Source organism: Nilaparvata lugens, chromosome 9 (genome assembly GCF_014356525.2).
Source record: "Nilaparvata lugens isolate BPH chromosome 9, ASM1435652v1, whole genome shotgun sequence".
In the NCBI taxonomy this organism is placed as follows: Eukaryota; Metazoa; Arthropoda; class Insecta; order Hemiptera; family Delphacidae; genus Nilaparvata; species Nilaparvata lugens.
Genome location: NC_052512.1, coordinates 45204761 through 45227236, shown reverse-complemented (window position 1 = coordinate 45227236; position 22476 = coordinate 45204761). Strand labels below are relative to the sequence as shown.

Here is a 22476-nt window from a genome sequence, read left to right as displayed (position 1 = left end):
TGCAGGACAGGCGATTTTATAAACGCGCGTTTTTTACAACTTACCCCCCTCCCCCCCAAGCTGTCGACCACCCTGGGACGTGACGACATCGAGTTTCATATACACTAAAGACCCCCTAACAATAATCCGAAGTCAAATTCTCTGCCTCTCTCATGTATGCTCAATGTAAGCCCCCCCAGGCCTGGACATATAATGTTAGCATGGACAAGCAACATCAAGTTAATTTATTCATCATAAAGCAGCTGTCGAGTGGATTATAAATTGCATGCCATGACGTAAGCAATTCAATATCTCAATGTAACTTAGTGAAAAATCATATTGTGTTGAATCTGAATCATATTATGTGGATACTGTATCATGTATGGTGATACGGTAAAGGACCGTTATGTTGCAAATGTGAGTGTTAACTGAAGCCGATAGTCCTAGTAGTTGTTTTTGGTGAAGCTATGTGACGCTGGTAGTCTCTCATACTGTGCCCTTCTTACACTCTTACACTCCCAACAACACACTAATAACAGATAGTAGTCGGCTTCAATTTACAGTCCACTAATATATCAGTATAGTATATTACGCTACAAGCACAGAAAGTTAGTGTTTACGGTATGAGGATAGTTTCCCGGGCGAGGCTTGCCGAGCCCAGGAATATGTTATCCGAATACCGTAAACACCTTTCTGAGAGAGTCGCGTACGATATTTTTTTGCCACACTACAGGTATAGCTGACGCCAAAAAGTTAGGCGGTTTCGTGGGTCTCTTGTGCGTTCCAACAGCAGATGTTGTCAGGTAGAGTTGTTATCTAGCTTGGCAATAAATAGATGCATTGCATCAGCTGTGAGTAGGTAACACCATGTGACCCACGAAGCCGCCTAACTTTCTGGCATCAGCTATATAAGAATAACAAATTAAATAAGAATGTTTTATGAGGGGGGGGGGAACTTTGATGTCTCATATCTCAAGAACCAGACGTCGTAGGGTACTCAAAGTGGGGTGGAAATTTCCGAACCCACCCTCCTGAACACAATGCACCATATGGCACAATTGTCCAAACACATTTTCAAAAAGCGGCCGGAAAGGGTACTCTTTCCGGTATTAGCCGGAAAGAAACCTGTTCTGACGTCAGACGAGAGTCGTCTGCAAACAATGTATTTCAGATCTACGTAGGGACTGGAAACAGCTGCTTTCTGTGCAGTGCGGCGAAATAGTATATTTCGCACCTAGGGCCGAAAATGAGACTTTTCCGGCTCGAAATCGGTTTTCAAGTCCGAGGACTAGAAAAGATTGAGAGCCGGAAACACATTTTTGCCCGTGGTGCGAACGCTATTTTTCGCCACACAGAAAAATAAAACAATATATATTTATGAGAATAATTGTTTATTAGGCACTTCCGAAAGCAAAACTAGCTCTAGCAAATCTGAGGTAATCTGAATATCAGGAAATTGTCCAAGTATTTTTTCTTTATTCTAATTTGTCTAAATAATCCAAAAGATTATGTTTAATTATGTTTTAATGTGGGAGGTTGAGTTTATACTTTTTTATCCTTTCAAATTACAATAAGATGATATTATTATAAATGTTTTGATTCTTGAATAATAAAACACAAATAATGAAAAGTTTTTTGATCAGCTGTTTTAGCACACTTGAAATTTGGCCAATCTGAATGTCAACGTCAACAATGCTTGTTGTCGTCGACTGCGGAAGTTTAGGTTAGAGGTTCTATCCTACTATGAAAATCGAATTTGAATAGTTTATAATCTATCTTATCTGTATTTCATTCATCCAAATAAAATGATAGTATCTTATTGCAGATTATTCAATTCTAGAAGCATAAACTGATTCCATTTCATATACTATTTTGTAAACACGTTCACATCAAATCAGTATAAGCTGACTTCAAGGTTATTTTACAGCCCTAGGGCCGTAAAAATTTTACCGGCCTGGTCAGAAAACAATCACTTTCGGCCTCCATATGACGCACGTAAACCAGCTCATTATATCCAAGTGGGGCGAACAATAATGTACATAATTTATTGTCTGAAACCATGGAGAGAAGAGATAACACAAATGAGACTGGTAGACATAATTTATGGTGATATGCCATGGTGTTGGACCGTTATGTTGCAAATGTGAGTGTTAACTGAAGCCGATAGTCCTAGTAGTTGTTTTTGGTGAAGCTATGTGACGCTGGTAGTCTCTCATACTGTGCCCTTCTTACACTCTTACACTCCCAACAACACACTAATAATAGACAGTGTATAGGGTGTCTATGTTGCAAATGTGAGTGTTAACTGAAGCCGATAGTCTAGTAGTTGTTTTTGGTGAAGCTATGTGACGCTGGTAGTCTCTCATACTGTGCCCTTCTTACACTCTTACACTCCCAACAACACACTAATAATAGACAGTGTATAGGGTGTCTATGTTGCAAATGTGAGTGTTAACTGAAGCCGATAGTCCTAGTAGTTGTTTTTGGTGAAGCTATGTGACGCTGGTAGTCTCTCATACTGTGCCCTTCTTACACTCTTACACACCCAACAACACACTAGTAATAGACAGTAGTCGGCTTCAATTTACAGTCCACTAATATATCAGTTCATTATCTGAACCAGAAATAAACTAGTAGATCTGTGAACAGTAATAAAATAATCAATTTAATGTCAAATTAATCAAGAAAATATACTTTTTCATAATTTGATTCAAAAATTTGCTTTCATAACTGAGATCAGATTTTTATTCTTATACAAATCTGAAATGGTGGCTAATATAAAAAGCTGTGATACAACAATCTGAATTTCAAAACAACAGAAATTAAGTTATTTGGTAGGTATTCTATGCCAATTTCTTTTAAAGATAATAGAAAAATATGAATCCTATTCAAAAAAAGTAATTTTATTCAGATTTTTATTCTTATACAAATCTGAAATGGTGGCTAATTTAAAAAGCTGTGATACAACAATCTGAATTTCAAAACAACAGAAATTAAGTTATTTGGTAGGTATTCTACGCCAATTTCTTTTAAAGATAATAGAAAAATAGGAATCCTATTCAAAAAAAGTAATTTTAATGTAACTAATTCTGATATAACCTTTCAATATTATTTATGCCAGTAAGAGTAGGTCTAACCTATACGTGTAGGCTAACTGCAGCATGGATGGAGTCTAGGATGGTTAGTTATCAACTTTTAAAATGTCATTTCAGGTATTTTAATTTGTGTTTCTCATACGGTAATGTCTAAAAATTATTTTATAGTTTCAAAAATACATTTTAAATCAATTATACGACTCGTGTACTCAAGTATTTTGATAGAATGAAGAAAAAAAATGGCGGTTGAGAATTGTTTGGTCAGTTTTGTACAGTCACTGTCAAAAGTAAAAATAAAATATTCTGGCAAACTGACAACATTGCAAAGCGAGAGAGAGAGAGAGATAGCGCTATCTGTTTTGTTGTATGATAGAAAAGGACAGCAACAGTATTGTCAATCGTACACTGCCATTATAACGTGGACCACACTATACAAGGTGTGAAACAGTGTTTTCCTACAGTTACGTTGAAAAGTGGCCATTGCTGCACTGATGACAGAACGCAAAGAATCACTTTTCCGCTCTAGTGCGGGAAAAATTTTTCTGCACTCCAGATTTGCAACATGGCAACGCAAAATACTTAGTAGGTTATATGGAGCAACAGTGCAGCAAAATCAAAATGAAGTTGGTAACAGTGACTGCTGTGGCTGCTATAGTGAGCAGAGGTGCAACCAAGCACAACGCGCTAATTATTAAGTAGATATTATATCGAGGACAGCAACAGCACAGTGCCACCACAGCACACAGCCGCCTCGCCAGTCAAACACTAATAAGTTATTTGATGGATTTCAGGCAATTTTACCCATAATTACCCACTTTTCATATTCAATGGTAACTGTAGGAAAAACTTAATGTGAAATACGTGCGCAAAGTTCCTCTGCTGCACTCAAGAAACCATTCCGCCCTCGCCTACGGCTCGGGCGTAAACGTTTCTTTCGGTGCAGCAAACTGTCACTTTCAAACTAGTTGCACAAATAACTATTCCGCTTCAACCTGGTTTCAATGCCCAATAGGGGATCGGCTATTGGGGGGCCTAGTTGACGGCAATGCTATATTTACATATACAGTATCTACATATAGCTCTGCTAAATAAAAAGCGTTAAATCTACTTATAGCAGAGCTATATTATGTAGCTGACAGAGCTATATGGCTGCTATAAAGAAGAGCTATATTGGGCCCGTTCTGTGTACATGGAATGTGGTAAATTGTCCGATTCACAATTTACCAAGTAAAAAGTTTCACGTTCCATGGGAGGAAATGTGACAGATTCTGTTCCAGAATCCTGATCCAGCTCCAACTTTCTGCCCCACAGTCGAAGTGTGCTAAATTGTCCGACCTGGTACAGTTCCAACAGGTTCCAACTATCTGAGCTCTCATTGGTCGATTATTGTAGTCTGCTTGCTTCTCTGCGCATGCGCTGATAGTTTGTTTACCATAGCATAACCAACAATATTATGTTTGATAACCATTCATTAAATGAATTTTTCTCGATAGAAAATTTGAGAGTAATGGAATGAAAGAAATTTTCCTACAGTTACGTTGAAAAGTGGCCATTGCTACACTGATTACAGAACGCAAATAATCACTTTTCCGCTCTAGTGCGGGAAAAATTTTTCTGCACTCCAGATTTGCAACATGGCAACGCAAAATACTTAGTAGGTTATATGGAGCAACAGTGCAGCAAAATCAAAATGAAGTTGGTAACAGTGACTGCTGTGGCTGCTATAGTGAGCAGAGGTGCAACCAAGCACAACGCGCTAATATTACTATTATATATTAAACCAACGACAACGAGGACTTTAGGATTTTAGGATTAAGGTTTTTATCAATAATAAAATTACACAGAAAAACATTTGATGCATTTCAGGCAATTTTACCCATAATTACCCACTTTTCATATTCAATGGTAACTGTAGGAAAAACTTAATGTGAAATACGTGCGCAAAGTTCTCTGCTGCACTCAAGAAGCCATTCCGCCCTCGCCTACGGCTCGGGCGTAAACGTTTCTTTCGGTGCAGCAAACTGTCACTTTGCGCACTTGCACAATAACTATTACACTTTTCTAGACGGTAGGTTTGTAAAACAGCCTTTCTTCATTCACGCAGCTAGTAAACGACACATTTTAGTGTAAATCAACTTTATATGTGCGCGCCAAAAGCTTGAACCAACGATTTTGAAAAGGTGTTCCATGGGAACATTTTGCACTAGTCACGTGATGGAACAATTTACTGTACACAGAACGTACACATTGTAAACGAAGCTTCACAATACTGACCTCTCCGCCGAAATTGTAGTTCTTGGCGTTAAGCAGTCCAACCAATGTACTATAGATGGTACACTTCTCAGGCATTTTCACGGCGCACTCTGTGAGGATACGAAGCACCTTTGTACGATAGGTGGCCAAATCCGCCTCCAACACGGATGCCAGACCCTCTAGATTGCATTCCAGCGAGGAGGTACTCTGAAAATGCATTATTCATTCATTAAACACAATACAAATCAATAGGTATCAAGTTTTGTATCAAATTAGGGTGTTGTGTATCAAGTTGAGATGGTACTGTAATATATTGTGGTGATACTGTATCATTTATAGTGACACCATAGGGAAAAGATAGCCATAAGAAGATATGCCATGGTTTGTAAAATTCATTGAAAGTTTGGAAGTTTTGGTGTACAAAAATTGTCACCATCAGATTATGGAATTGTGTATAAAGTTGAGAAGATACTGTATCATATTGCGTTGTGATACTGTATCATCTATGGTGATATGCCATGGTAAAGGACCATTATGTTGCAAATGTGAGTGTTAACTGAAGCCGATAGTCCTAGTAGTTGTTTTTGGTGAAGCTATGTGACGCTGATAGTCTCTCATACTATGCCCTTCTTACACTCTTAAGCTGCGTACACATATACGCGCTTCCAACCCGCACCGAGCACGCTCCGCCCTCGTGCCGCCCTCGTTCCTCCATCGAACCACAGTCGCTCCGCCCACGCACCCATCATGAACGTTACGGAAGATGTTAGATCTTCTCGCGTTCCCCGGTCGAACCACTCTTGCTCCCCGGTCGATCAGCTGGAGTGACGTTCGGTTGCGGAGCAGAGCGAAAGTCTGTACGCACCTTTAGGCTCAACTCACACTCACGCGACTCAGGTCGAGAAGAGACTCGACTCTAGTCGAGAGCATGTGTTTTCAAATGGGGACGTAACAAATCGACTGGTCTGAATGTCACCATTTGGAAACACATGCTCTCCACTAGAGTCGAGTCTCTTCTCGACCTGAGTCGCGTAAATGTGAGTTGAGCCAAACACTCCCAACACACTAACAATAGACAGTAATCGGAGAAGAAATTTGCAACATAATCTACCTACACCATGGGATATCTTTTTATGTTATCTTTTCTCTATCATGACTCTGCCTTTTAATTTTAGGGCTACTTATTATTGAATTACTTATATAGTACACTTTACTTTGTTATAAGAAAATAAGATAATCACTAGAAGCCGGTTCTCCTAGGTAAAATTCCAGAGAGAAAGTACTCTGGAAATTTATTATTCATTATTCATGAATCACAATAAAAATTATCATCAAGTTCCTACATTTTTTTATTATGATTCAAGTAGCATTTTCTTTATTGTAAGAAGCTTATCACTATAGTGGAGTCCACCTTATAATGACAGAGAAAAAGAAAGGAAGACAGCGTTGTCAATTCTCTACCTTGCCACATCCTTCAATACCTTCTACTTCATCCATTACCCACACTTTTGGGGTCGATGGCGTCAAAAAATCAAAACACATAGGCCTAAAAAACTCAATCAACAAAAACTGTAAGGCTCAACTCACACTTAAGCGACTCAGGTGGAGAAGAGACTCGACTGTAGTGGAGAGCATGTGTTTCCAAATGGTGACACTCAGACCAGTCGATTCTAGTCTCCGCGACGTCACCATCTCAAAACACATGCTCTCCACTAGAGTCCAGTCTCTTCTCCACCTGAGTCGCCTAAGTGTCAGTTGAGTACCACTCATGATACAGTATCACCACAATATAATACACAATAATCTCAACTTGATACCTTTTCTCTATGGTATCAACACAGTATGATACAGTATCATGTCAACTTGATACAGTATCACCACACTACCATACAGTATCACCCATAAATTCATTTACACTGTAATAAGCCTTGTCACACAGTAGCTTCCGTATGGTTCTCCTGAAGACGGCCTCATCCAATTGCTTCACACTATTAGGCAGCTTGTTGTAGAATTTCAGGGCTGAAATCCTACAAATGGCCTGCGTTTTTCAATCTTACAGTCCACTAATATATCTATATATATAAAAGCGAAATGGCACTCACTCACTCACTCGCATAACTAAAAATCTACCGGACCAAAAACGTTCAAATTTGGTAGGTATGTTCAGTTGGCCCTTTAGAGGCGCACTAAGAAATCTTTTGGCAATATTTTAACTCTAAGGGTTGTTTTTAAGGGTTTAAAGTTCGTCTTTTAGCATGTATATTCTTCTTCTCCCTATCTCTTAATTATAATTATTGAAATGTCCATACCATATGTTACTATAGAACTATAATCTAGATAGAGTACCTTTTCGAAACAGTTGTTAACTGGCAACTAAATTAATAATTTTGTCAGGTTGGCTTTAAGTTGAGTTGACTTTGTTAGGTTGGCACCAAGTTGAAGATTTAAATGCATTTATCGCGGAAAAATTGATTGGGCACTGCTACTTCAATCCTGGGTATGTTATATTACTAGCCGTCAGGCTCGCTTCGCTCGCCATATCCGTTTAGCCAGACGTTTAGTCTGGACCCCCGACTGGATTGTCCTAACATATGATAAAAATGCTCAAATGAAAAATGCAGGCGAGCGAAGCGAGCCTGCTGATCTCACTCTTGGACGATCCAGCCGGGGGTCCAGGGGGCGGAGCCCCCTGGCTAGACGGATATGGCGAGCGAAGCGAGCCTGACGGCTAGTCAGTTCATAATTTAAACCTCAATAAATTTGGTAAAGCCTTTTTGTCTCCATCAAAGGCAGAGAATCGACAACGATGTACTCCTATCTCACACCACTATCACTATAATGTGGACCTCACAATAGTGCATACACTATGGGCCGTTTTCCGAGCTCGAGATTTAGCTGAGTTCTAGACTTGGAACAGCTGGAGTCAGATAATTGACTTTCCGAAACGGGGCGTAGTCTACAGTCACGTTTAAATTAAATTTCAAAAACTAGAAAATCGTACACAAAATAAAATAAAGAGAAAATAGTGTAAAGTTTCAGCAATTTTGAATTATTTAGTAATATTTAATTTTGTCAAGGAAAAACGTTTTCCTACAGTTACGTTGAAAAGTGGCCATTGCTGCACTGATTACAGAACGCAAAGAATCACTTTTCCGCTCTAGTGCGGGAAAAATTTTTCTGCACTCCAGATTTGCAACATGGCAACGCAAAATACTTAGTAGGTTATATGGAGCAACAGTGCAGCAAAATCAAAATGAAGTTGGTAACAGTGACTGCTGTGGCTGCTATAGTGAGCAGAGGTGCAACCAAGCACAACGCGCTAATTATTATTCATATATATTATAACCAAGGACAACGAGGACTTTAGGATTTTAGGATTAAGGTTTTTATCAATAATAAAATTACACAGAAAAACATTTGATGCATTTCAGGCAATTTTACCCATAATTACCCACTTTTCATATTCAATGGTAACTGTATGAAAAACTTAATGTGAAATAGTGCGCACTAGTTGCACAAATAACTATTCCAATTATAGAAATGAGAAAATAAAAACTGCGCTGGGCCCCGTTTTGGAAAGCCAGTTTTCTGACACCAGCTGTTTACGTGGGCCGTCCACTGGAACCGATTTCGTCCGAACTAGCATCGGCCGAAAACTACCGAACGATCCTCCAACAAAGAAAGCTATAGATGCTCGTCCATTGCAACAGGTTCATACGGCCGTCTCTGGCCGATCAAGTTTTCGATACGAATTGAATGGGATTTTCCGGCTCTATCCGTCCGAAGTCGAGCTGAGAGAACATCATTCTAACCTCAAAATTGCTTCGCAGTTCTGTTTTTGTTTTTTGAACTTGTTCTGTTTTATATAGTATATTTCGCACCTAGAGCAGAAAATGAGACTTTTCCGGCTCGAAATCGGTTTTCAAGTCCGAGGCCGTAGGCCGAGGACTAGAAAAGATTGAGAGCCGGAAAAACATCTTTGCCCGTGGTGCGAACGCTATTTTTCGCCACACACAAAAATAAACAATATATATATGAGAATACTAAGCACTTCCGAAAGCAGAAAAGGAAGGTGATAGCTCTAGCAAATCTGAGGTAATCTGAATATCAGGAAATTGTCCAAGTATTTTTATTTTTTATTCTGATTTGTCTAAATAACCTAAAAGATTATGTTCAATTATGTGGGAGGTTGAGTTTATACTTTTTTATTCTTTCAAATGACAATAAGATGATATTATTATAAATGTTTTAATTATTTGAATAATGAACACAAATAATGAAAAGTTTTTTGATCAGCTGTTCTTTGATCACCTTTCTTAGTTCCATCTTAGCGGCTGGAAAGGGTACTCTTTTTGGCCTAGGCCGGAAAGAAACCTGTTCTGACGTCAGACGAGAGTCGTCTGCAAACAATGTTTTTCAGATCTACGTAGGGACTGGAAAACAGCTGCTTTCTGTGCAGTGTGGAAGAATAGCTATTTATGTATTAAGAGCGTAATGCGCGACTTTATCGCTCGCGCAAAACTGTTATCACGCGACGCGAAGCGGAGCGTGATAATTTTGCAAGAGCGATAAAGAAGCATTACGCGCGAATTACATACAAAATGTTTTCTACAACTGCCCAAACCTGTTAAATTACTTATATCGGCGGAGTTACAATTACCGACTTTTTAGGTTAAGATCTGACTTTTTGGCGAGCTGTTTACAATCAGCTGATTAGGGAGTGTAAAGAAACTCTTCTGCGCATGCGCTAATGATTTGGGAGCGTAAAGTAAATCTACTGCGCATGCGCGGATAGTTAGCGAGCGAAAAAGTAGATTCTCCTCAGAAATAAGCTGTTTTACGAGGAGAGTTGAGTGTGTAAATTCTTTCTTTACGCGCAGTTGTAGAAAAAATCTTTTTTTATTATCTTTGTGGGTAAACACACACAGAAGAATGACTTTGCCTACTAACTAGCTTGCCACTTCACTTTCTGGCAACCTGCCAACTACTCAACTAGACTGACGAAAACGGTTCCAATGGACGACCGTGTTCGGCCGAATCAAAGGCCGGCAGATTCGTCCGATCCAACGGCCGAACGGATCGGTTGAATACGGTTCAGGTGGACGGTTACACTTGGAACGGTTGTGGTAGTTGACCAACCAAACACACCTCCATTGCAGTGGCCACTGGGTGTCATTGAACAAGTGTTTCCGGGAAGTGATGGCGAGGTTCGAGTGGTGAGTGTTCGCCTAAAAACTGGTATTTATAAAAGACCAGTAACAAAATTATATCCACTCCCAACGCAATAGAATTGATGCATTTTTTTTCTTTTGTGTTGTTTTTTGGTGTTGGTGTTTTGTTCTTTTTGGCATGTCTGGATGTCACAGTACAGATTGCTAAAATCGATTAAGTTAATCGAGTTTAAGTTAATCTGAAAGTTTAAACTTGAATCGGTTTTCTCAGAGCATTTACTAATCCAGTTCAAGTTAAACTAGTTTAGCGTTAAGTTGGTAATAGAATGCCATTGTTTATAATATCAGGAAGGATAATTTTTACAGGAAATTTGCTATTTGTTTACAATCATCAGTAAATTGAGGTTATGTAGCTACTATTTCCTGGTTCAAAATCCACAGAGCTGTAAGCTGTACGGTAATAAAAGTGAAAAGCGATCAAGAAATTCTTCATAAAATGATGAAATTCTATATTACTATTAGAAACAAACTTATATTTAGTTGGCACCAAAAAATATAATCTAGAATGTAAGATAAAACCCTTATTTTGTTATGAAAATGTACTACGGTCTTCCTCGTTTATTAGATATCTCTCGAAAGCAATATATCTCAGTTATGTGTTATTAAAAACATGTTTTCTAATCGAAGACCACTGTTAAAAATTGTCTCAATTTCTATCAAGTGGTTTATTCAATCAAAATACTAAATTGGCAGTTGCTGTACTCAAGCAAAACCGTTAAAAAAATTCTCTATCTTAGAAATTTAAATTATATGTTTTTTGCCCAATTTTTCTCAGTTTCAAAATTTCTTCGCAGTCATCTTTATCAATCGCATTGAAAACTTCTATCAATTCCTCCATTATAATTATTGTTACATTCAAATAATGATTCACTATAACCCAAATAATTATTATCGTCTACAGAAGCATTAAAAACAACCGTCGAAAAATAATTTACTATCAGCTGTTTCCCCATCAAATCTTTACATTATGTCAAGTTAATCCAATTATTTGGTTTAAACCTCCTGTTTTGGAGGTTTAAACTTTCCCAGAGTTTAAACACAATACAGAGTTTAAACTGATACTGCGCAAACGGAATTTTAGTTTAAACCAAAAAAAATCCAGATTTGGTTTAAGCTTTAGCTTAAACTTACACTATGCAAACGGCCCTTAGTCTAGAACTTAGCTATATCCCGAGCTCGGAAACCTGCCCTAGAATGGAGAAAAGATATCAGCATAGCACAACAAGATTTATGCCATGGTTTGTAGAATTCAAGTTTTGTATCAAATTATGGTGTTATGTATCAAGCTGAGATGATACTGTATCATATTGTTCTGATACTGTATCATCTGGTCTTTCTCCTCTGCCATTATAGTTTTTTCGCCACACTGCACAGAAAGCAGCTGTTTTCCAGTCCCTACGTAGATCTGAAAGACATTGTTTGCAGACGACTCTCGTCTGACGTCAGAACAGGTTTCTTTCCGGCCTAGGCCAAAAAGAGTACCCTTTCCAGCCGCTAAGATGGAACTAAGAAGTGTCAAAGACCGCTGATCAAAAAACTTTTCATTATTTGTGTTCATTATTCAATAATTAAAAAAATTATAATAATATCATCTTATTGTCATTTGAAAGAATAAAAAATCTGGTCTGGTACACGCACACAACTTTCCTTGCTCATATTTGAAACTACGATCAGACTTCTGTATATGTGTATATATAATGTTTTCAAAGTACTTTTTCTTTGTGTGAATAATTGTGAAATTCGATGATTTTTTTAGTCGTCATTTTTTTAAAGGTCGTCAAAACAGCTGTTCTACAAATGAAATATCTCGACTATGTGTTCTTTTTATGAACTGCGCTACCTACCTACTTCATGCACGAGAAGGAGGTTACTAAGTCCATTTCCCAAGAATGGGGTGGACCCCCATTGTTTTCCCAGAAAGGAGACTCATGCCAGTTGATAGAGCTGATAGATAACTATCCATGTTTTAAATTTGAAAGAAATCGTTAAGCGTTTTCGAGAAAACCGTGAAAAACATGGATTTTTATCATTATCCGCCATTTTTCTCAAGAATACACGGAGCTCATGGAATTTTCCCAGAAATGAGACTTATGCCAGTTGATAGTGCTTATGAATATCTATCCATGGTATGAATTTGAAAAAATCTATAGAGCCGTTTTAGAGAAAACGGTGAAAAACATGGATTTTTAGTCATTATCCGCTATTTTTCTCAAGAATATTACGGAGCTCCTGAAATTTGCCAGAAATGAGACTCATGTCAGTTGATAGGGCTTATAAATAGCTATCCATGGTATAAATTTGAAAAAAATCGTTAGAGCCGTTTTCGAGAAAAACGTGAAAACATGGTTTTTTAGTAATTATCCGCCATTTTTTCCGCCATCTTGAATTGGATTTTATTGAATTTCTTATTATCATCCTCATGGTATAAGGACCTTAAGTTTAAAATTTCAAGTCAATCGGTTAATTAGGAATGGAGTTATCGTGTTCAACAGACATACACACATACACACACACACACACACACACAACAGACCAACAACCAAAAATCATTTTTTTTTGGACTCAGGGGACCTTGAAACGTATAGAAAACATGAAATTAGGGTACCTTAATTTTTTTTTGGAAAGCAATACTTTCCTTACCTATGGTAATAGGGCAAGGAAAGTAAAAAGTATCAACTCAACCTCTCCCACATAATTGAACATCATCTTTCAGGTTATTTCGACAAATCAAAATAAAAAATAAAAATACTTGGACAATTTCCCGATATTCAGATTACCTCAGATTGCTAGAGCTATCATCTACCACTTCTGCTTTCGGAAGTGCTTAGTAAACAACTATTCTCATATATATATATATATTGTTTATTTTTGTGTGGCAAAAAATAGCGTTCGCACCACGGGCAAAAATGGTTTTCGAGAAATGGATTTCAAAAAACCGATTTCGAGTCGGAAAAATAGTTATTTGTGCAACTAGTGCGCAAAGTGACAGTTTGCTGCACCGAAAGAAACGTTTACGCCCGAGCCGTAGGCGAGGGCGGAATGGTTTCTTGAGTGCAGCAGAGGAACTTTGCGCACGTATTTCACATTAAGTTTTTCCTACAGTTACCATTGAATATGAAAAGTGGGTAATTATGGGTAAAATTGCCTGAAATGCATCAAAGTTTTTCTGTGTAATTTATTATTGATAAAAACCTTAATCCTAAAATCCTAAAGTCCTCGTTGTCGTTGGTTATAATATATAATGAATAATAATTAGCGCGTTGTGCTTGGTTGCACCTCTGCTCACTATAGCAGCCACAGCAGTCACTGTTACCAACTTCATTTTGATTTTGCTGCACTGTGCTCCATATAACCTACTAAGTATTTTGCGTTGCCATGTTGCAAATCTGGAGTGCAGAAAATTTTTCCCGCACTAGAGCGGAAAAGTGATTCTTTGCGTTCTGTAATCAGTGCAGCAATGGCCACTTTTCAACGTAACTGTAGGAAAATATCATTTTCTGCTCTAGGTGAGAAATATACTATATTATATATTTCTTCACCTCACTATACGTGTATAGTGAACCTCACTAAACCAGGGCTGGTCCTTGATCAACTGAAATCTAGATGAAGTGAATATCACCAACCTTTTCCCCTACTCTTGCGGTAAGTGTCTCTAACCGAACTTCGATCTCCTGACTCTCGTCAATGCGTCGCCTCTTCCTGAACGAACGATCTGAAATTTAAAAAATTATCATATCAGATAAAGAAAAAAATTGGAGTACCTACCAAGGATGCTATCCAAGAAGATGAAAAAATGTGAAAATTTGATTTTTTTCGATATAACTTATAGAATAGAATAAAAATAGTATTTTCCTCACCTACTGTCTAAAGTACTACTTTACTCCTGAAACAATACTAAAGTGTCACTTTTCGCTCCGGTAGTAAAAAACAGAAAAACTCCCTAGGGAAGAAAAGGACTCCATTTAAATAACATGGAAGCATCTCTATTTAAAAACTTACATGGTAATAGGTAGAAGGTCTAAGCTCAGATGAGAAAGCGCAATAGAGGTGTCTGTCATTGAGTCAACTGAATTCATACCACAACCAGAAATTTGATCATATCATGAAATATATGTTTGTATGATATTATATTCTTAATATTAGTAGACGATAAAAATTATACAATTTTTAAAATATTTTATTCTATTCAAAATACCAGCCAACAATATTTTTTGATCTGCAATTCAATCTGAACCGCGTGATCTGGAGTCAGCCATTTTGGTAGCCTGCACAGCTGATATAATTGTTACAACTTTGGCCGATAGATAGCCACATAGAAGATAGTCACAATACAAGGAATAGAAATGATTTGACTGTGCAACCTCATAGGCTAGCTATGTTTGAAAAAAAGACAGTTGCATTGGGACAAAATCCTGAATAAACTGCCGGTAGTTTAGATCATAGAAACAAAACATTCAAAACGATTTATACAGTTACCTTTCTAACAAATGTTTTATAGTGTAATGACTTTTATGTGACAATCATATTAGGCTGTGAATATATTATAAAATAACGATGTTAAATATTACTATGTTGAAAATATGACTGATACAAGACTGTAAACTGTGACTATAGCCTGTGATATTATGTATAACATGAAAATTAGTATTTTTTTAGGTATAAGTTCATTTTAATGACGATATTCAATTGTATTGTTTGATACTGTATTGAATAAATAATATTTTATTATTATTATTATTATTATAGCGCAATCGGCAGTGCTAATCAGACGACCGGTTTTAGGTTTAGATTAGGTTATGTTGTTAGGAAACATTGTCACCAATACGTAAGTTATTAGAATGATTTAATTGCAGTTTCTATAAAAAAATGTAGATGGAGGAAAATGTTGTGTACATCACGAGCGAAAATACGTTTTCTCCCTCAGGAAAATGTTGCCCTCGGCTCGCCTCGGGCTTCAAACTTTTCCCACAGGGAGAAAAATGTTGTACTTTTCACTCTAGATATACAAATAACTATTATCATGGATGTAAAGGTGCGTACAGATTTACGCGCCGCGAACATGAACAATTCACTTTTAATCAGCTGATGCCAAGCTTTTTCTATCTGTATCTTACCGTTTCTGTAAAAAACAGATATAGTCAGCTGATTAAAAGTGAATTGCTCATGTTCGCGGCGCGTTTATCTGTACGCACCTTAAGAAATACATTGGAACAGTGTCAATAAATATAATTATAAGGGAATATAAATAATAAATTAGGCTAGTCTAGTATACAGGGTCTGTATAATAAGTAACCGGACTGACCTCAGGAAATTTATGGGCAAAATATGTACAATTTTTCATTAGATATCTTCAAAGTAGTCCCTATTGGAGTCGAAAACACGCTGATACCGGATTTTCAAATCCTGAACGCTCCTGGAAGTCGGCAACCTCTATGCTGTCTAGAGCCTCGTCGTAGCACGTGAACGTTTTCCAGAGTCCCGACCGCGTCCCTTAGTTGTCTCTTGATCTGGGGAAAAAGAAGTCCGGTGGTGCCATATCCGGGCTGTAAGGAGATGTGGCAACGTTACCGTCGACTGTTTGGCCAACTGCTCGGTGACGAGCAGGCAGGTGTGCGACGGAGCATTGTCATGATGGAGGATCCACGAATCGGCAATCCCGGACGGACTCGATGAACCCGGGCGTTAGTCGACGGAGCACCTCTCTGTAGTACTGGCCGTTCACAAAGAGTTTGTGCCACCCGGCCAAACTGTAAACGACCAGTACTACAGAGATGTAGTGTGTCTGTCACACATATAGACCAATACCCAAAAACCACTTTTTTGGACTCAGGGAACCTTGAAACGTATAGAAATTTAGAAATTGGGGTAGGCTACATTAATTCTTTTTGGAAAGCAATACTTTTCTTACCTATGGTAATAGGGCAAAGAAAGTAAAAACCTAGTTATATTAATTGGTAGAAAGCTTTACAAAGTAGGCCTACTACAAACTCGATTGCGGACATATTAAGGACAAAGAAGTTTTAACAAAATTTGAAATAATTTCCAAAGGAGTGCTTTTATAGTCTGAAGGGATATTTTGACTACAACTGTAATAGAGTCAAAGACAAGTATTAACTATATTATACTAAATATAAATCTCATGTCTTGCTTTTTGACTCGTCTGAAGCCGTTCAAGGCCAAACAGACGTAATATATATTTATCTAATAGTCAGAAATATTTTTATCATAATTAATAGGCATAATATAAGGTGTAAGTGTACGTCCAGTGCCAAAATACCTGTCATCAAATTTTTGGTTGGGATCGTTTTTGTATGTTATTTTGAGCACAAAATCACAAAAATTTAACGGCGGTCATTTTTATCATAATGAATTTAATAGAACAAATAAGTAGACCAACTTTAGCATTGGCTTGAATTGAGGTTAGGTTTAATCCAATTCGTCAACAATTAAATTATCATAAAAGACGCAATGGAAATTTGCGATGAATCGCAAAGTATTATAAATCAAGAATTAGTAGTAGTTTATTATTGGAATAGAAACTATAAAATTAATAATACACGGCATTCATAAGATAACCTAAAACATATATTTTGCATTTCGTGGCAGTTGAATTTTCATGTTGACGCCAAGCTTTCTATTTCTATCCAAACAAAGAAATTAAAAATTAGATTGATTGAATATTTATAGATTAAATTGATTGTTAAAAGAGTTGGATATATTAAAATTTATAGAAATAATTGTAAAACATCTTACCATATCCGTCTTCATCATCGTCGTGAGCGCGTCTTCTACTCATTTTAGAAGATTTATCGAAACTATCACAAGTGAAACACAATAAAAAATTTGAATTTACTGCAAAAATTGCATTCAAATTACATTTTCTAATAAACGCAGACAATATTGTAAACGGGTCTTCAGTTTCTGACAAACAACCGTGAAAACGAAATCACAAATCAGTTTTCGGTTGGTCACAAAACAAAATCTAAAATGTCCAACTTCTTCGTCGAGGAAATTACATCATAATGCGCATGCGCATAACAATCATTACTTCAACGCCCTGTGATTGATTTGCGAACTATAGTGAGGTTCACGTTATAAAGGGGATACACGGGGATCACGTTAAAAGTATATACAATGAGGGACTTGGCTGACATGCATGAACTGATGCAGGCTTCAGAGGGGACCGTGGCTGACTGGTTGCTTAACAGCGAGAAGACTCAGTCCATTGTGTTTAGCCTCAGGAATGGTGATCAGTACAACTTCCCCTCGGTGAAGCTCTTGGGCTTTACAATGGATTGTGAGCTTGCTTGGGGAGATCACATTCAGGGTGTCTGTTGCAGGCTCAATAGAGTGCTGTTCCTGCTGAGGTGTCTGAGAGGTTGCATCCCGGGGGCCCATCATCGAATGTGCTACTTTGCCTTCTTCCATAGCGTGATGGCTTATGGTATTACACTGTGGGGTGGTGCCACCGAGGTAAAAAGGATATTGCTGGTGCAGAAGTAAGCTATACGAATTTTATGTGGGACTGATTATCTGGCGAATTGCAAGTCACTGTTTGTAAGGGAGCGCATAATGACAGTCTTCAACCTTACATTTTCAGGTCTGCCATTGCAGCTTTTCGGGGACTTGTTGCCTTGTGACTTTCATCGGCGTGACAACAGGCACAGGCTGAACCTCCCTTACTCTAGATTAGGGAGGACTCAAAACAGCTTGGCCTACCAGCCGGTGAGGATCCTCAACAAGCTGCCCATTTCGCCAGAGGTTTGCTGAGGTGGTTTGAAGAGAGGAGACTGAAGACGTTCCTGCATGAAAATCCCTTTTACTCCTTAAGGGATTTTTTGAATGTGACACGGCAACTGTAAGTAGCTACTTCTTGCAATAGCGCAATTGCACTGCTTGCTTGGTGTTTCTTTTTTACTTTCCTGCCCTATTACCATAGGTAAGGAAAGTATTGCTTTCCAAAAAAATTTAGGTACCCTAATTTCATGTTTCCTATACGTTTCAAGATCCCCTGAGTCCAAAAACATGATTTTTAGGTGTGGTCTGTGTGTGTGTGTATGTGTGTGTGTGTGTGTTGTGTGTGTGTGTGTGGGTGTGTGTGTGTGTGTATGTCTGTGAACACGATAACTCCATTCCTAATTAACGATTGAGTTGAGATTTTAAATTAAGGTCCTTATACCATGAGGATCCGACAATAAGAAATTCAATAAAATCAATTCAAGATGGCGGAAAAAATGGCGGATAATTACTAAAAAAAACCATGTTTTTCATGTTTTTCTCGAGAACGGCTCTAACGATTTTCTTCAAATTCATACCATGGATAGCTATTTATAAGCCCTATCGACTGACATTAGTCTCTTTTCTGGGAAAATTTCAGGAGCTCCGTAATATCTTGTGAAAAATGGCGGATGATGACTAAAAAACCATGTTTTTCACGGTTTTCTCGAAAACGGTTCTAACGATTTCCTTCAAATTCATACCATGGATAGCTATTTATAAGCCCTATCGACTGACATTAGTCTCTTTTCTGGGAAAATTTCAGGAGCTCCGTAATATTCTTGTGAAAAATGGCGGATAATGACTAAAAAACCATGTTTTTCACGGTTTTCTCGAAAACGGTTCTCACGATTTCCTTCAAATTTATACCATGGATAGCTATTTATGAGCCCTATCAAATGACATGAGTTTTTCTTCCAGGAAAATTGCAGGAGCTCCGTAATATTCTTGTGAAAAATAACGGATAATGACTAAAAAACCATGTTTTTCACGGTTTTCTCGAAAACGGTTCTAACCATTTCCTTCAAATTTATACCATGGATAGCTATTCATGAGCCCTATCAACTGGCATGAGTCTCATTTCTGGGAAAATTCCAGGAGCTCCGTAATATTCTTGAGAAAAATGGCGGCGTACTAAAAAACCATGTTTTTCACGATTTTCTCAAAAATAACTTGACCGATTTTTTTCAAATTCATACCTTAGTTATTCATCAGCTCTATCAACTGGCATGAGTCTTCTTTCACCCCATCCTTGTGAAATGGACTTAGTAACCTCCTTCTCGTGCATGAGGTGGGTAGGTAGCGCAGTTCATAAAAAGAGCACATAGTCGAGATATTTCATCTGTAGAACAGTTGTTTTGACGACTTTAAAAAAATGACGACTAAAAAATCATCGAATTTCACAATTGACACAAAGAAAAAGTACTTTGAAAACAATTATATATACACATATACAGAAGTCTGATCGTAGTTTCAAATATGAGCAAGGAAAGTTGTGTGAGTGTACCACACCAGATTTTTACTTTCTGTAACATTTTGACTGTCCATCTAAGGACTTGTTTTTATTATTATCTTGACGTGTTCCCTTATGGACATGCCCTGGTGGCATGTCTGTGCTATGAGCAAAAACCATTATTATTATTATTATTATTATTATTATTATTATTATTATTATTATTATTATTAAAGGCAATGTTTGATTAGTAATCGTATTATTCTAACCTTGTCTATCAGTCAATAAAGTGGATATTGCTATCTCATTTTTGCTTTGCTCTGTTGCTCTTCTACTTCTTCTTATTGTTTTTCTCTCCCTCTTCTACTTTTTTTTCTTTTTCTTCTTCTACTTTTTCTTCTTCTTCTTCTCCTTCTTATTATTCTTCTCCTCCTCCTCCTTCTACTTCTTCTTATTATTCTTCTCCTCCTCCTCCTCCTTCTTCTTCTTCTCCTTCTTCTTCTTCTTCTTCTTCTTCTTCTGCTTTCTCTTCTTCTTCTTCTTCTCCAATTCTTTGCCTTGCTACTCTGCCTTCTATTAAGGATAGCTGATACCGTTATATCTTATGTATTCATCTTCTTCTTCTTCCCCTCCTCCTCCTCCCGTCTTCTTCTTCTATTTATGTTATAACAAAGTTCTACTGTAATATTTTTGTTACAGATGTTACACTAGCCTCTGAACTTCTTGTAGATACTCTTCATTTTTGAAGTAAATGGTAGATATGATGAAACCTTCTCATAGGAAATTCAATTCTCTTCAATATTGTTCTCATGCAAAATTTTGCTAGAAATATCCTTTCATAAGTTATTGAAGTAGAATTGTTGAGAAACACATTGTTGGATCAAGTTCAATTATTTTTGAAGCTACATTACTCCTTATATTTGAGATTTCTGACCGATTGAAATTCATGATCTTATGGTAAATTTGATTTTCTGAAAAAATGGTTGAAATAATAATTCAGCTACAATGAACGGTTGACAAGTTATGGCGGAAATACTGTCGATAAATCCATAGTTGACGCGGCTTTCAATTCCTTTGAAATTCTATAACACATCATTTGTCGAACTAATAGCAATAAAAAGTACATGAATTTGTAGTAAATTTTATTTTCTTCAATAAAGGTCATTAGAATAATTACGATATGATGAACCGTTCAGAAGTTATGGGGGAATTACTGGAACATTCCCCCAACAATCTCTGAAGCCGTCTTGTCATGAAACAAGTGGGACAGGTCTGGTGATTGTCAGTGGAAAGATGCCAGAGTTGCAAATTGAACAGCTCACGACACCTGGCGGATTTTCCGTGAACTACTTGCAGCGTGACTAAAGACAGTCTTTTGCAACCGCCAATTTCAAAAATACCAATATTAGACAAATTTAATAATAGCTCAGTTGTTTGTGAACCGATTTGGTTCATCTAAAGTTCAAATTGTGTAGAATTTTGAGCTCTATTATGTTTAGTCTTGAACAATTGTCGTGAAAAATTGACGGTTTTCTATTTAACTTGGGTTGAATGTTGTAAATTCACTGATTTGTTACCGTACACTAAAAACAAACTTTGAGCTATGATAACACTGTTGTCTTTCAACTCATTTTACTCAATTACAGCTTAAATAGTACAGAACCGTGAGTTTGAAAATTTTGATATGTAACTTTTCTCTTGAAAAAACAAGCATTTTTGAGTAAACTTGTATTGGAAGTTGAAAATTCGAATTGTGGACTCATCGAATTTATTTCTAACAGAACTCTGTTGTTTTTGAACCGATTCTGCTCAACCAAAAACAAAATTGTGTAGAATTTTGAGCTTCATATTTTCATTTCCTAAGAATTTTCCTGAAAAATGAACAGTTTTCTAGTAAACTTGAATTATGGTATTGAAAGTTGAAAGCTCAAATTGTGGTCTTTTCAAATAACTTTGATCGATCATAACTCTGCTATTTATGGACCGATTCTGCTCAACTAATAACGAAATTGTGTAGAATTTTGAGTTCTATATTTTTGATCTAGAATAATTCTCCTGAAAAATTGATTGTTTTCTAGTAAACTTGCATTGAAAGTTGAAAACTAAATAGTGATCCAATCGAATATTTATCTTTGATCGATCATAACTCTGTTGTTTATGAACCGATTCTGCTCAACTAATAACGAAATTGTGTAGAATTTTAAGCTCTATATTTTTGATCTAGAACAATTCTCCTGAAAAATTGATTGTTTTCTAGTAACTTGCATTGAAAGTTGAAAACTAAAATAGTACTCCAATCAATATTTATCTTTGATCGATCATAGCTCTGCTTTTTATGACCGATTCTGCTCAACCAAAAACAAAATTGTGTAGAATTTTGAGCTTCATATTTTCATTTCCTAAGAATTTTCCTGAAAAATGAACAGTTTTCTAGTAAACTTGAATAATGGTATTGAAAGTTGAAAGCTCAAATTGTGGTCTTTTCAAATAACTTTGATCGATCATAACTCTGCTATTTATGGACCGATTCTGCTCAACCAATAACGAAATTGTGTAGAATTTTAAGCTCTATATTTTCAATATCCAACAATTTTTTTGAAAAATGTACAGTTTTCTAGTAATCTTGCATTGAAAGTTGAGAACTCAAAATCTGGACTCATCGAATTTATCTTTGATCGATCATAACTCT

The 22476-nt window shown here is 37.0% G+C and overlaps 1 protein-coding gene across 1 annotated transcript in view; it reads right to left on the bottom strand.

Annotated features, from left to right (window-relative positions):
- The window catches only part of LOC111056517 (nuclear cap-binding protein subunit 1), a gene marked incomplete at its 3' end in the record, with an annotated part of 106158 nt that extends 88619 nt beyond the window's left edge, over nt 1-17539 (bottom strand). The window contains 3 exon segments of the mRNA XM_039435984.1: nt 5349-5534; nt 14182-14270; nt 17312-17539. Of these exon segments, the coding sequence (XP_039291918.1) occupies nt 5349-5534; nt 14182-14270; nt 17312-17354 (318 nt within the window).
- Nucleotides 17540-22476: the final 4937 nt, after the last annotated feature.